We start from the raw sequence: 16807 nt of genomic DNA, 5'->3' as shown, positions 1-16807 counted from the left end.
AATGTCATCTCAAGTATCCGTGGGTATGAATATACAATATGCATCACACAATCTTAGATTCATCTATTCAACCAACACAAAGAACTTTAAAGAGTGCCCCAAAGTTTCTACCGGAGAGTCAAGACGAAAACATGTGCCAACCCCTATGCATAAGTTCACAAGGTCACGCAACCCGCAAGTTGATCACCAAAACATACATCAAGTAGATCACGTGAATATCCCATTGTCACCATAGATAAGCACATGCAAGACATACATCAAGTGTTCTCAAATCCTTAAAGGCTCAGTCCGATAAGATAAATTCAAAGGGAAAACTCAATCCATTACAAGAGAGTAGAGGGGGAGAAACATCATAAGATCCAACTATAATAGCAAAGCTCGTGATACATCAAGATCGTGCCGAATCAAGAACACGAGAGAGAGAGATCAAACACATAGCTACTGGTACATACCCTCAGCCCCGAGGGTGAACTACTCCCTCCTCGTCATGGAGAGCGCCGGGATGATGAAGATAGCCACCGGTGAGGGATGCCCCCTCCGGCAGGGTGTCGGAACAGGGTCCCGATTGGTTTTTGGTGGCTACAGAGGCTTGCGGTGGCGGAACTCCCGATCTAGGTTTCTTTTCGGGGGTTTCTGTATTTATAGGAATTTTTGGCGTCAGTCTCACGTCAGGGGGGTCTCCGAGTCGTCCACGAGGCAGGGGGCTCGCCCTCCACCCTCGTGGACGGCTCGGGACTCTTCTGTCCCAACTATTTTACTACGGGGGCTTCTTTTGGTCCATAAAAAATCATCAAAAATTGGCACGTCAATTGCACTCCGTTTGGTATTCCTTTTCTGTAAAACTCAAAAACAAGGAAAAAAACAGAAACTGGCACTGGGCTCTAGGTTAATAGGTTAGTCCCAAAAATCATATAAAATAGCATATAAATGCATATAAACATCCAAGATGGATAATATAATAGCATGGAACAATCAAAAATTATAGATACGTTGGAGACGTATCAATGGTGAAGTGATTCTCGCAGGGCTTCGCCTAAGAACCGCAAAACTATGACTGGAGGTGTAAACTGTGGAGGGGGGCGCCGCACACGGCTAACGATTGTTGTTGTGTGTTCTAGGCGCCCCCTCCCCACATATATAGATAGGTGGGAGGGGAGGAGAGGCAACCAAGAGGCGCCCCAAGTAGGCCGAATCCTACTTGGGGTTCCTCCCCAATTCGGCCCCCCTTCCTTATTTTACCGAAGAGGAAAAGGGAAGAGTGAAGGGAGGAAGGAAAGGGGGGTCGAACCCCCTCTTCCTTCTCCCAATTGGCCTCCTACCATAGGGGGGCGCCACCCCTTGTGGGCTGGTGTTCTCCCCTCTCATGGCCCATATGGCCCATTATTCGGGTTCCGGTAACCCCCCCGGTACTCTGATAAATATCCTATACACTCTGGAACACTTCCGGTGTCCGAATACTATCATCCTATATATCAATCATTACCTCTCGACCATTTTGAGACTCCTCGCCATGTCCGTGATCTCATCCGGGGCTCCAAACAACACTCGGTCACCAAATCACATAACTCATATACTAAATCGTCATCGAATGTTAAGCGTGCGGACCCTACGGGTTCGAGAACTATGTAGACATGACCGAGACACCTCTCCGGTCAATAACCAATAGCAGAACCTGGATGCTCATATTGGCTCCTACATATTCTACGAAGATCTTTATCGGTCGAACCGTTATGACAACATACATTATTCCCTTTGTCATCGGTATGTTACTTGCCCGAGATTCGATCGTCGGTATCCACATACCTAGTTCAATCTCGTTACCGACAAGTCTCTTTACTCGTTCCGTAATACATCATCTCGCAACTAACTCCTTAGTTTGCTTGCAAGGCTTCTTATGATGTGTGACAAATCCTAATCTCGATCTATGCCAACCCAACAAACACCTTCGGAGATACATGTTGGGCATCTTTATAATCATCCCAATTACATTGTGACGTTTGATAGCACACAAGGCATTCCTCCGGTATCCGGGAGTTGCATAATCTCATAGTCGGAGGAATATGTATTTGACATGAAGAAAGCAATAGCAATAAAACTGAACGATCATAATGCTAAGCTAATGGATGGGTCATGTCCATCACATCATTCTCCTAATGATGTGATCCCGTTATCAAATGACAACTCATGTCCATGGTTAGGAGCTTAACCATCTTTGATCAACGAGCTAGTCAAGTAGAGGCTCACTAGGGACACAGTGTTTGTCTATGTATTCACACATGTATTATGGTTTCCGATAAATACAATTCTAGCATGAATAATAAACAATTATCATGAATAAGGAAATATAAAATAACAACTTTATTATTGCCTCTAGGGCATATTTCCTTCACATACAACATGGGCTATTACCTTGCAAATGAGATATATCTGCAGTGGACTACTTTTGTGAAGCCAATTTCCTGCCCCCCCCCCCCAAGGTAGGAAAGACTACTTCCATAATGCTTAAGCGACCGCTAGGAAACTCTACTTCTATAATGCTTAAGCGACCGCTAGGGATGTGGAAAGGACTTTTGGGATTTCGCAAGCCCAATTTGCTATTGTGCGAGGATCGGCTAGGTTTGGGGGTCAAGAAATTCTTTGGTGCATCATCACAATCTGTGTGATCATGCACAACATATTATTGAGAATGAGAGTGGAAATATTTTGATCACACCTTCTATGAACACATGGGAGAACCGGTACAACCGCCTAGAAGAGAAGACCAAATTCGACGCTTTCTTGAGGTGTACCATGGCATTCCAGATTCTGATAGGCCCGCATATCTTCAAAAGTATCTCATCGAAGAGTTGTGGGCATGGCATGGGCAACAATACCACTAGTTTATATCTATGTTCATGCCATAGATGATGAACTTTGTTGTTATGTGTATTGAATTCGATGTTGTGGACTGATAAACTATGTAATAATTTTGATTTTGTGGATTGATGAATTTGATGTTATGTTTGTATTATTTGTTTTTTATTCATTTGGGATGAGTTTGATATTACATGTTTCAATATGTATGCAATTGTAGTGCCCTATTTTAGGCCGGCTGTTGGAGCAGTGGTGCCCTATTTTAGGGCTGCTGTTGGAGAAGAAAAAGATTTGGTGCCGTAAAACTCATCTTTTGTGCCCTAAAGCAGTTTTCAATGCCCAGTTATAGGGCCGCTGTTATAGATGCTTCAACCGGTACAACTAACATAGAAAACCTATGCTACAAGTTAATTTTTTTTGAAAATAATTGAGTATATTAACATAATATATATCAATCATGTTGTAATTATAAATTCAACTTACAGATTGAAAAAAGATAAATCATGCTATGAATGACAGTTAATTTAACCGTGCTATGAACTGGCCTCGTTAACACCATGATGAATTTGTAATTTGAACTAAGACCACGCCATTTGTTTTGGATCAGAGGGAATATTTTTGTTATGCTAGCTGCTAGCTAAATTTGCAACTGAAATATACCAGGTGCTCCTACACCTTTAATGCTCCCATGCTCTCAACATTCAAAAACAAATTTCAATGTTTCACGAAATTTCAGAAATAAGTGTGAATGTTCACGGGTCATGTTTCTACAATCCCTAAAATCTGCAAATCTAAACTCAAAACACACATGGAGGAAACAAAAGCAAATCTGCATGAATAGTGTCAAAAAAAAGTGCCACAAAAAGACAAAACCAGAAAACACACTATTCACATCCAGATCTATTTTTTTTGTTTCGCCATGTGTGTTTTGAATTTGATTTAAAAAATTTAGGGGTAATATAGACATCTCTTGTGAATGTTAATTTGTTTTTTTTAGATTTGTTTTTTGAAATGTTGGGAGCATGGATATGCACTCTGGCGCGAGGAGGCGGCTACCGGCTAGCCAGCGAGCCTAGCCGGGAGTACGGCACAGTTGACGTTCATCCACGTAAAGCCGTTCAAAACGTACCAGAAAAATCACTCAAATTCCCTCCCCCCTTCCGTTCCTCTCGACGCTGCTCGCTAAACCACCGTCCCCCTCCCCCTCCCATGGCCGCGCCCGCCCTCCTTTCCCTCTCCCCCGCCGTATCCAGGCACCCCCACCCCCTCTTCTCCCACACCCACTCGCCTCGCCACCTCCGCCTCACCCCTCTCGCCGCCTCTTCCTCCCCCTCCCCCTCCCCCTCGCCGGCCGGCGGCGGCGGCGGCGTCTTCCTCTCGCCGAGCGCGCTCTCGCAGCTCGACGCGCTCGCCGCTTTCCGCTACGAGCACTCCTTCCCCCACGGCAGCCTCACCGTGCGGGCCCTCACCCCGGCCGACGACGCCGAGGCCGACGTGCTCGTCCGCCTCCTCGCCTCCTCCTTCTCCGAGGACGTCAGGTGGGCCCCCGCGCAGCGCTACGCCCAGCTCCTCGCCTTCGTCATCCGCCGCTACCTCTACGAGCGCCGCGGCCTCGCGCCCCACGCTGCCGTTCTGGTGGGTTTCTACAAGCCCGCCGCCGCGGAAGAAGGGGAGGAGGGCGAAGACGACGGGGATGAGGGGGAGATGGCGTGCACCGCCGAGGTGTCGCTGGACGCGGTGGGCGCCCCCGGGGCACCGCCCACGCCCACACCGCCGCTCGAGTTCCCTTACATCTGCAACATGACCGTGAAGACCTCGTTGAGGAGGTAACGGATAATGCTCTCTTTCCAACCACCATTTTGCCCACCTCTTTATTTTTGTAAAATAGGATAAATCTGTACATACATGTTGGGTATAGAGTTGATTGTGAAAGGGGATTCCCTGGAAGTATGACCTATGGAGGACTTGACTAGCCCTTTTTTGTTGTTGCCAATTGTCACATGTGCATGAGTGCATCCTTTACGTTGGAATTAATATGTTGGGTAGAGTGAATTGTGAAAGATGATTCCTTCGAATTATGAACTATGGAGCATTTGAGTAAAAGATTTCAGCCAATTGTGGCATGTGTATCCTTCAGTTTGAAATCACAGTCCTCTTTTTATATTCAATATGATCAACTATACAATTTAACTATAACATAGTCCCCTACACCTTTAATCAGCTATCCTGGTTGGAATGAATTGAAATTCTAGCTTCTGGGAGCAAGAAGAGACCACCATTCTCTAGCTAATTTTCGCCGATTCCCCTCGTCTCCGGCTGGCCATCCATTAGGTGCCTGCAAGCGAAGGGAACCCTGGATGAATGCTTGGGTACAGATTAGGTTCCTCGTATGTTAGGTTTGTGTGTTCTTAGCAGGGGCGTCTTGTCTGTGGATGTGATGCTGTATGGAATAAAATTGTCCTGACTCTATCCTTGCCCTGGTGTAGCTACACACCTTAATGTCGGAGAGCCAGTGGTATTTTCTATTCTGCTCCCATCGATCGATTCCTGATTCCGCAGTTTGTCATCCAGCGTTACTGCCTGACCTGGCAGTGGTGATGGCAATGTTTGTTATGAGTTCTTTTAGTTAGTGATGCTCCGGTTTTGTCTTTCTGTGCTCTTTGTCTTCTCTTCCTGGGCAATCTGGCACGAAGCAGTGGTTCGGCATCCTGTCCTGCCCAACAAAGGGCATGTTCCCGGCCACAATGTTTTCAGTGAATTTTGGTTCTCACCTGTTGGTGCGGGCAGCTGATGCGGCTCTTCGGAACCTTCAAGTGCTTGTGCTGCCTTGGACTTCTGCAACCTTTTTACTGGAGGATTGGAGAAACACAGACACAGGCACGAAGGGCGGGTTTGAAGATACAACTACCACCTTCATAGTATCTCGATGTAAATTTTGTTTTTATCAAGGAGCCCGTTGCTTGTTTTTGTTCTTTTCAAATTGCTTGGTGCTCTTATACTATCTTTCTTTAATCAATAATGTTAGCTAGTTTTGCTTTGAAACATGATACAAGTTTATTGTAATTCACCAAAGTAGAACAATTAGGCGAGAAATCATTTAAAAGCGGATTTGCTTATATAACTATTGGAGTGGCCTGCGCAATTATAGCTAGATTTGTTATTCTTGTATGGGATTCTTATAATATTTTCTAAAAGCCTACATCATTATTATCTAGTCCCACCAAAATAAGCGGTGTATATATTTTCCTTTTACCAAATAATAGCTCAACTATCTGGTCCCACCAAAAAAAGGGTGTAGATCTTTTATTTTCTCTAAATCTAATCTATACATCTAGCCCCACCAAAGTAAGCGCAGTAGATTTTTTTAATCTTTCTCTCGAATATTTTGAGATTTCTAGATTTGTAGATTAATGTTGGAATTTACATGCCTCCAAATGAATGTGGTACCTTGAGTCTCACTTGTTGTTTAAAGATATAGATGAGTTGATTGCAAAATTGATTGGTTTAATGCCATATGGAGTAGTATATTATGTTCGCGATATTGGATTCTATTGTTATTCTAAAACTAAATATCTTGTTTTGCTCACCAGGAGAGGAATTGGAAAACAACTTCTTAAGGCATGTGAGGATCTGGTTGTCAAGATGGATGCAAAAACGCGTGTATATCTTCATTGTAGAATAATTGATGAAGTGCCGTTCAACATGTACATAAAAGCAGGATACGACATTGTTCAGACTGACAGTATCCTTGTTTGGCTGAGCCTCCAGAAGCGCAAGCACTTGATGCGCAAGGAATTACCCCAAGTTTCTGTTGGTAGTGATGTACAACCTTAGAATTTTGAGGGGCTGAACAGCCATAGCACCATCAGGTAAACATAAGTTGAATCTTGTGTATAAATCTTATGCTTCTAGTTAGCCCTAATTGACATGTGCATATTTACTACTGTATTCTCCTTGTCAACTGGCTATGAAAAATGGTTTTTGTGGAGATGAATTTAAGTACTTGTAACATACCTTGACCTATTGTATAGCTAATATGCTCGCTGATCAGAATTGATGTTTGAACATCGTAACTCTGGTTGTTTGGAAAAATGATGAAGAAATTAATTAATATTGGAGTAAGTAGATTTTCTGGTTTTATCCTTCGTAAACTTTCCACATACATGACTCTAGTGATCATGTGTACAGGTCATCACAGTACACATCTATCATCTTTCTGAATCTAAAAACTGTTGCAGAAAACAGAGAAATGAGGTTTGACTTTGGCAAATTGGCATAGTAAAAAGAAGGAAAAGAGGGACTCTCTGGGATCTTATGGATTAGCAGAAGTTCCTGCATCATTGGACTTCCACGTTTTTCTTATATTTGTAAAGCACAGCAAGTAATAGCTCATTCCACATATCAATTGGTCCTGGCAGGCACCAATGCGAACAGTCACTGTAACCCCTCATCCACTCATTATTCCAGTGGATCCCTGGGTGTGCATCAGGTCTCATAGACATAAGCTTGGTTATATCTAGGATCTCTATATTCATCCCACCCTTTTGTTTTTTCTCCTTTTGTGCTCTGTTCGCTTCCTCAACCTGGACATCTCTTATTTCCCTTTCACTTGTACTGGTCATTGCTGTTCCTTCTCCCACTGGTTCAGTTCTGTTGCATGTTCCTCCAGTATTCCACTGGCCATTTTCAAAATGTGCCGGTGTTGCTGTCCTCACCACTGTTAACTGCAATCTGGATTCTCGGCGGCTATTCAAGTTACTGATAGCCGTCCTGAATACCCTCTGAATAGCTGAAATGACGCTGAAACTTGTGATGTTATCCTCTGAGCAGTATATGCAACCGATGAGTTTCCCGTCTTCGTAGAGATAATTTGTTCTGAAGAACCAACGCGAACTAGATACAACTAAGATATTGATCTCATGCAAGTTTGCAGCTAATCTTGCATCAAGTTTATCTAAGTGCATATCATGCGATTCAACTAATGTCCCGTTGATCTCTCTTTGAGAATCTTCTACTAGAAATTTTGTCCACAGTGCCATGAGAGTGAAGTTATAAGATCTGAAGTTCCATGTGATAAATTTATCTTTAGTGTCGCTGTGAACTTTTGTTGGAGCTTCTACCTGCATTAGTCTGTACAGAGTCAGATTACTCACTCTAATAAGTGTTTCTCGATATAAAGTAAATGAAGTAGAAGTGCTACAATATATTGTAAGTAGTATCTATGGTACATTTCTGTACTGTTAACTACTCCCTCCGTCCGAAAAAGCTTGTCCCTCAAATGGATGTATCTAGCACTACGAAAAAGCTTTTCCCTCAAATGGATGTATCTAGCACCAAGTTAGTGCTAGATACATCCATTTGAGGGACAAGCTTTTTCGGACGGAGGGAGTATTAAGGTAGACTAAGTGGTTAATGACTCAATAACTGTAGCATAAAACCCCTGAAAGTATGGAGCTCCAACGTACTGAATGTCACACGGTTTCAGCTTAGCTTGTAAATAAATTAGCACTTTGAGCCACTATGGCTCACTGTAGGTTCTAAACATTCAGAGCAAATCAATGAAGCTACATAAAGCTATGTGAATATTTAGGTTACCCCATTGACATGGTGAAGGCTCCAGCAGAGCTATAATGCCCAGTTAAGATCTTTATTATCTCAACCAATAGCCTTTTGTTTTCTTTCTTGGCAACTGTAACCGGGAACATTTCTTGGACTTCCCGTCCCTCTGTGTTCTTCTCTAAGAATGCCTGCCTACCGGGTCCATATATGTGTTCAGAACTTTAAAAGTGAAACTAAACAATAGGCATGTTAATGTCAGGATCAGTGGTGATAAGTGATATGGGCATTGTTATTTTTCATAGCATGTCTCGGAACTAAACACTGCTTACTCACCTGAGACAATAAACAGAGGAGTGACTCCATCTGGTTCCGTCCAATTGAATCCCCAGCAAAAGCCAATGTCTTCCCTTGGACAATATTTAAGAATAGCTGAGGTTGAAACCTTGCCATATCACAGCCCTGTGGCTTCCACCTCCAGTTTACATAATCCATTTGCTTTCCATACTTTGCACAGTTCTTTGAATCTGGTATCGTCGGGCATGTCATGTTAGTGTAGATTGGGCCTCCCAAATCCCTGACCCATGTGCCATTGAACAGATCGCAGTCTATTTCATTGTCTTTGTGACCTGAAAAACAACGAAATCACTATGAATTAGTTGGAGTGAAAAGTTTGCTGTGCTTCATACTATTTGTACCCTACGAGGTATCCTCTACTCATATGACATTATAATAGTACTGTGACTCTTTGAAGGGTTGATATTTCGGAGGCAAAAGGTCTCCTTGCATAAAAGGTCTTTATGTCTTAACAGTTTATTTATCTTGCATTTTGTTTTATATGTATAAACTAATCTGATGTGGAGGGCATTGCAAGAACTGAGAGAAAAAAAGACCCCATGAAATACGCTGCAACTGATTACTGATATTTGTATATATAGATAGAGCCGAACAGGCTTGGTAATCATGTCACCACAACCTTCCCAACTGTACTATTTGAGCTTGATATAGAACATTGAGCTGGTATCTTATGATTCATTTCATTCATATTCCAAACTGAAAATGGAAAATAGCCAACAAGTGCTAGAGAAATCTGGCACATAAATGTAACTGACGGCATTACATGAAACATAAGGAGTAAATAAATACTCCCTCCGTCCCGAATTACTATCCATTTTTGCGACAAGTAATTTGGGACAGAGGGAGTATATGCTAGAGAGCAAGAGGTGTACCGGCGATGGCCGTCTGATGAGAATTATGAGTCAGCTCTGTAGAGCCATAGAAAACCTGCCCAGGATAATATGCCGAGGAAACAAGAACGAATACGACTGCGCTTAGTATCAGCGCAAGTTTTCTTCCACCAGGAAATCTTTTGCTTGAGTTTCTGATGGGGTTTATGCCATGGAGGTTTGGAGGAGGAGTGCTTTCCTTGGCCATTGGTAGGTCTACGGTTGCATCACTGTATGAACTAGGAAGTCACAAACCCTCTCATATGAAGGAGGGGTGTGGTGTTGGCTGGTGAGGACTGACCGGTGCATCGCATAGGTAGCTGTGCGTACTTTGTTTACTTCCTTTGTGGTAAGCTTTCGTTCTTCTCCCAGGAATCAGAGGATTTAAGGGTGCCCCAGGTTCCCCGCTCTTAATGAGCTGTGGAATGAAAGCAATCTCGATGCCATTTTATAGTCATTGTACTAGGAGATTGAGCACTGGAAATCCTCTGGGCACAGCTAGACCGCAGCTCTGACTCCAGAAAACTGCTAGCCTTGCTTAGAAGTGAAGCCAAGGGCATGCTCCTTGGTTGCTGCGATCTTGGAGATGGGCCGAGGTATCAGCGGTTATGCTTCGTTGTTTTTCCCTTTACTGATTTACTTGTCTTATGTTATACTGGAGTTTAGAGTTTAGACTGCCTGTTGTGCTTTTATTGTTTTTGGGTGATATTTTTCTGCCACTTCCTTGATGACGGTGGGGACTTTTCTAGACCTATTCTCACATGATCTCCAAAGGTTCATGCCTTGTTTAAACACTGCGTTGAACAGTTCCTTGCCTTTGGTTGGTCTCAAGCTGTTGGATTCGAAGAGGACGGTTGAGATTCATGGCTCCGCTCAAGTAGAAACCATTTTTTGGTAAAAAGAAAAATGTAGTCAAGGAAAGCCTTGCAACGGTATGTGCTTGCCGTCCTCCTCTGGGCTCCTGTTCAGGCGATGGGGCACTCAGCACAGAGCTTCCCTGGCCGACTGGGGACGGAAAGACAAATGCGACCATCGAGAGGAGGATTAGTGACGCTATCTGATCAGAGTATTTCAAAATATATTTTTTAGGGATTCTAATCCTTAGGATTTTTCTGTGTGTATTGTTTGATTCATAGGATTGTGATTTATAGGAACTTCACCTTAGGGCTCCTTCGGAGCGCAGGATTCTAAGAAGGGAAACAATTCCCTCCAAGCGACCGGCTGGAAACTGCGCCGGACGCCTGCGTGTCTCTCTCTCTCACACACGCACAGGCACACAGAGTTGGTGGAGCTGCAATTGTCGTTGGGCGGCGCTGGAGCCAGTGGGCACTGCCGACGGTGGAGCTGCAACCGTCCGCCAGCAGAGTTGCAACCGACCATGAAAAAGTTACAACCAGCTGCGGCCATGCTACTTTCTTTTTTTTCAGCGACAGAGCTGCAACCGTGCTCGACGGAGCTGCCACCGGCTAACGGGGGAACTACAACCATGGCTTGAGATGTTGTAACCATTCTAGCGGAGGATCCGACCACAACCTAAATTTGTTGGAGCCGGCTGTGGTATGCTACAATCATGGTCTGAGATACTAGAACCGTTCTGTGTGGATGCTACACGGCCTAAATTTGCTTGAGCCGGCTGCGACACGATACAACAGTGACCTGAGATGCGAGATGCTGGAATCGTTCTGCGCATATGCTACAACCACGGCCTAAATTTGCTGGAGCCGAGTGTGTTATGCTACAACCATGGCTACGAGAGGGAGCACGTGATAGGGGGTATGGCTGGAGCTGGAGCTGGGTAAGCTGTGGCGACGATCGGGGCGGAGGCATGCTGCACGAGGTGATTTTTGCTGCAAGGTCACAAATGACTTGACAACGAGTTCAAACGTAGGCGGAGGGCGGCCGGCTGATACCCGACGATGAGGACAACAAGCTGCAACCTGCGATGAGGTCATCGACACTCAATTATCGACTCATCCGTGTGTGCTCGCATGATTTGGGGGCGAAGCAAAGACTGTGTGTGGAGACGAAAGCAGAGCCTTATCCGGCGACTAGGATGCGAACGGCAGAAAGTTTGGGCTGGTCGACCGGTGCCTAGCGGTGCCCTTCTAAAAGCACAAGAACAGAAAACCCACAAAAAATATGATGGGAATGCAGGCGCAAAGCAGATAATCAATACACATACGAATTCTTCCAATTTGGGTGTTTGGTTCTTAGGAATTGAAAACACACACATGATTCTCAATAAATATTGTCAAATTGAAGTCAAATCGCATGAAATATAGTTAAAATGTTGTTGTGCCACTAAGCCTATTAGTCCCTTTCATCGTACATAGAAATTTGAAAAGGAGATTCAAGTGGATGATATAATTCCTATGTTTTCCCTTTGGAACTAAGGCCAAAGGAAAAATTCCTCCAATTTTCTTTGCTCCGTTCCTTTGAACCAAATACATGAATAGTGGTATACCATAGAGAAATTCCTATTCCTATGTTTTTACTCCACTTTTCTTTTGAACAAAGAGGCCCTTAAGATTTATGTGCACCGTATTTTTACAGAAAAATTTCCATCCATTCTAACCTCTTGTGAATAAAACTATGATTTTTTTGCGTTGAAGAAAATGTTCATGCAATCACGTAGCATTCAATATGATATGATACTTTATTAATGTGTTTTTGTGTTAACATGTTTTAGAAAATTTGTGGATTAAACAGGCCCTACCTATTGCGAATACCGGTCAGAAAAGTGAGTAGGTTTATGAAAACGTAGATTGACGTCCAATCTAGTACTAGTCTAGGGAGGTCGATAACAAAGTTTCAAAGCATTTTTCTCTTTTTCATGTGTTGCCGGTTAAAAGAACATGTATATGCTCGCGATTTCCGTTGCAAAAGATGTTTGCTGTCTGTTACAACGAGATGCATGTTGCATCAATTTCATTGGGTGCATTGATAAATTTGTTGCTGAAGTTCTTGATGTGTGGCGAACATGCATTTGATGGTGCATTTGTCTAACTGAATTGTTGCACACATCTAGCAACATGGTACTAGTTTTCTACTTATTTGGTGCACACATTCTTAGTGAGATATACTCTTTTTGTTGTGGACATATACCATTTTTTCTGACACTGAGTCATGGCATCAAGTTCTAAGACCAAATTGGTTTGAACATTCGATCGATGTGATTTGCCTTTTTTTTAAGTTATAACTTTCATTATCAGATACTGCTTGATAATTGGTAGGATGAAGATGAGAAAGAAGGGCGAATTGTCACTCCCACTCTCGCGATGGTGTGAAGGGTAATAACACGACGATATACCCAGACATCCTTCTGCCCTTGATTGGGCTGGTAGAAACCCACACAAGCGCCTGGCATTGGGCCCATACTCGTCCCGAAGATTCTCTTTTGATGGCCCAAAGGTCATTGATGCCATGGTGTCCCATTGGCGTGACATGTCCCTTTTAAGATTTTTTTGTGTGGTGATCCAATGGACCTTCCGTAGCGGGAGTCTCGTACGAATATCGTGCATTATGCATTGCCACCTAAGCACACATACGATGTGTCATTGTAATTAAGAGATGCGAGAGAGGGTTAGCTTGTCAAACGAGAAAACTCATTTTAAAATAAATGGTAGGCACAACTTTGTATACCATTCTACAAATAAATTGGCGGAACTACTCTGCGCCCAACACTTTGTGCCCGATTTTCAGACGACACTTCTATCCATGCATGGTTGGATCCATAGCATCGTCGAGAAATCAGCCGAACAGTGTCGTCAACACTCATAAATTAAGAGAGAATTCCTTATTTGGCCCAAAATAAAATTTCTTCCTTATTTGACACGTAAAGTAATTTTTGTTCCTTATATGACACTTTTGTTCATTTTAGGCACTAATGGTGTTAACTGTGAGATGAAAGGACTATTTTGCCCCTAGTGCATTTTGTAACTGTCCAGGGTGAAGTAAAAGAGCAATCAGTTCACCCATGTTTTAGGGATGTTTAAAGGGATGCTGCACATGTATATGTATGCTCCACTATTTTGTCTTAGGTAATCTGGTCTGTGTGTGTGTAAAAGCCATACAAAACATCCATAGAATTTGTACTAGCACATCTATGATCAGTACAGTACCATATTTTGATTAGTTCAACATGTTCTGAAGCACAGTATTACACATAGTCACATACCACTAAATCCTCCAATTAGCGCTTTGTCCAGGATTTGATTACACGTTGCAAAGTATAGAATTACACAGTCACATACAACTAAATCCTATATAAGCTAGTTATATACTGCTAGTATATATGTGTGATAACTTGTATACCGTGAGAAAAAGGCAATGAAGAGATTAATGAGAGCGACACGCTCCCGTGGCAATCAGGCGGCGTCCCCTGTTCTCGCGTGCCTGTGTCTCGAGTTGTGCCATCGATCTACTAGTCGGCGACTTGTACTTAGTACGTGCAAGTGCATTCCGGTGCAAATTGATCCAGCTGCTTATGTACTTGTACGCGAGTCTCCCGATTGGCGGCCGGAAAGTAATCAGCCACGGCTAGCTCGTACTGCATCTCCCCGGAAAGTACTCGACTGTGTTACAAGCTACGTCTCGTCCAAAAGCACATGCATCTCGCCGGAAAGTATTTATATGGCACTGTATTTATCCGCAAAAAAAAGTAATCATAGATGTATTGTACGGCTTTTAGGCGCACGTACCAGTTTACCTAAGAAACAAAATATTTCATCGCAAAAAAAAATAAACAAAATATTGGAGTATACATATACATGTGCAGCATCTGTTCAACGTCCCTAAAACATGGGTGAACTGATTGATTTTTAACTACATCCAAGATAGTTACAAAATGCACTAGGGGCAAAATGGTCCTTTCATGTCACACTTAATCCAGTTAGTGCCTAAAATGGACGGAAATGTCGGAATGAAAATTACTTTAGGTGTCAAATAGGGAAGCAAATTTTATTTTAGGCCAAATAAGGAAGTAAAATTTAAGAAAAGGCCAAATAAAGAATTCTCTCATAAATTAATGAGGCGACCATATGGTACTGGCCAATATTATACACTAGCGCATGATATTAACTTATGATACTCCCTGCTCACTAAGGCCATCTTTAATGATAACATGCAAATTTGTTAGCACTCAATCAGCAATTCACTCAACTATCCTCCATTATCACCAGCTCGAGCTACAATTCGCGGGTTCATGGAGAGGAGATCGGGGAGGAGGAAGGATTATCTGTTACAACACGAAAGAGGAAAGTAGCTATCCTGCCAGCCACTCACACGCTATCGCTAGGTTTAAGTACACTGCCCATATGGGCCCATTCCGGGCCAGCCAGCCGAGCCGGCAGGCGAGGCTGTCTTCTGGGCCGGCCCACTCCTTGTGCTTGACCCTCTGTAGCTTCTATGCCTTGATCGTTGCTCCTGACAATCCCTCCCTTGTTAGAGACGGCTTGCCCCCAGAACTTTTGCTTGAGCTGGACCTTGTCTTCCCATGTTGCCATCTCAACGGGAGTGTCGCTCCACTTCACCAGCACTTGCACCAAGGAATTGGATCCGCGACGCACCACTCGCTGTTGCAGCACTTGCTCTGGAATTTGAAACTACATATCCGGGGAGGGGAGTTGGGGCAGTACCTCATGAGCTTGGCCGAGTACTTTCCGCAGAAGAGAGACATGAAACACCGGGTGCACACGACTGGTGACCGGCAGGGCCAAACGGTATGCCACCTCGCCAACGCGCTCAACAACTTCAAAAGGCCCATAGAATTTGAACGCCAACTTGTGATTCGCCCTGGGAGCAACCGATGTCTGAAGATATGGCTGTAGCTTCAGAAAAACAGAGTCCCCAACCTCAAATACACGCTCAGATCGATGCTTATCTGCCTGCGTCTTCATGCACTGTTGCGCACGCAACAGATGTTGACGCACGCAACAGATGTTGACGCACTGATCCGAGAATCACTTGGCGATCATCAAGCCACTGTTGCAGATCAGCAGACTGCACTGTACTCTCTGCTGTCAAACCAAAATGACGTGGTCCATGGCCATAGATGATCTCAAAAGGAGTCTTGCCTGTAGCCGAGTGCCAATTTGTATTATACCAGTATTCACACAGTGGTATCCATTTAGCCTAGCGAGAGGGGTGAGCACTGACAAAACACCTCAGAAAGCATTCCACTTGTTGATTAATGCGCTCCGTCTGCCCATCAGTTTGAGGGTGACGCGCGGTACTCATACGTAAGAGAACACCAGCTTTCTGAAAAAGTTCCTTCCAAAACTGGCTTGTGAATATGCGATCTCGGTCTGAAACTATAGAGAGAGGCATCCCATGCAAACGGTATACTGTGTTGAGAAATGCTTCAGCCACTATAACTGCAGTGAATGGATGATGCAAAGGAACGAAGTGTCCATACTTCGAAAGCTTGTCAATGATCACCATCAAACAATTATACTATCCAGAAACTGGTAACCCTTCGACAAAATCCATAGTTACCATTTCCCAAGGTAAGCTGGGGACAATAAGGGTTGCAACAAGCCCGGGTATGGTATTCGTTCGGGTTTTGCTTGCTGGCATACGGTGCAGTTTGTGACATACTATTTAATGGAACTGCGCATACCTTGCCAATGAAAGAGCTGCCTGACACGCTTAAAAGTGACTGGAAATCCTGAGTGTCCACCAATTGGGCTGTCATGGAAGGCACTTACAATTGTGTGCTGTAGCTTGGGATCTGCACCTACCCAAATGCATTTGTCGACTCTTAATAGTCCAGACTTCAAGGAAAGTTTTCCCCCGTGCCCACCAGAAGAAACAAGCTTCTGTAGCAGATCGGTGCAAAACTTGTCTTGCGAGTAGCTGTGTACAATGTCATCGAGCCAGGCTGGTTGAACAGTTGATATGGGAAACAGTTCATGCATAGTTTCAGCAGATATATGTGGTTTTCTGGACAAGGAGTCTGCATCATTATTTTCCACTCCCTTTTTATAGACAATGTTGTATTGTAACCCTAGTAGCTTAGTCAGAGCTTTCTGCTGCCACTTGGTATGCAGTCTTTGTTCAGACAAACTGACCAAATTGCGCTGATCTATTTTGATAATGAACTCTGACAGTTGCAGATATTGGCGCCAGTGTTCCACAGCCAGCAAAATCGCCAGATACTCTTTCTCATACAC

General features: G+C 43.7%; 2 protein-coding genes across 2 annotated transcripts; one reads left to right on the top strand and one right to left on the bottom strand.

Annotated features, from left to right (window-relative positions):
- Positions 1-4022: 4022 nt before the first annotated feature.
- LOC109749971 (GCN5-related N-acetyltransferase 5, chloroplastic) lies at positions 4023-6926 on the top strand. The gene is made up of 2 exons (XM_020308907.4): positions 4023-4679; positions 6444-6926. Exons 1-2 carry the CDS (start codon positions 4063-4065, stop codon positions 6685-6687), a joined length of 861 nt encoding a protein of 286 aa, XP_020164496.1. The 5' UTR covers positions 4023-4062; the 3' UTR covers positions 6688-6926.
- Positions 6927-7132: 206 nt separating this feature from the next.
- LOC109749970 (xyloglucan O-acetyltransferase 3) lies at positions 7133-11162 on the bottom strand. Its single transcript, XM_020308906.3, has 3 exons — positions 9639-11162; positions 8746-9038; positions 7133-7973 (listed from the first exon to the last, which is right to left on the bottom strand). Exons 1-3 carry the CDS (start codon positions 9841-9843, stop codon positions 7191-7193), a joined length of 1281 nt encoding a protein of 426 aa, XP_020164495.1. The 5' UTR covers positions 9844-11162; the 3' UTR covers positions 7133-7190.
- Between the last annotated feature and the right edge of the window lie 5645 nt (positions 11163-16807).

This window comes from Aegilops tauschii, chromosome 2 (genome assembly GCF_002575655.3).
Source record: "Aegilops tauschii subsp. strangulata cultivar AL8/78 chromosome 2, Aet v6.0, whole genome shotgun sequence".
NCBI lineage: Eukaryota > Viridiplantae > Streptophyta > Magnoliopsida > Poales > Poaceae > Aegilops > Aegilops tauschii.
This window is presented reverse-complemented; position numbering and strand designations above follow the sequence as displayed.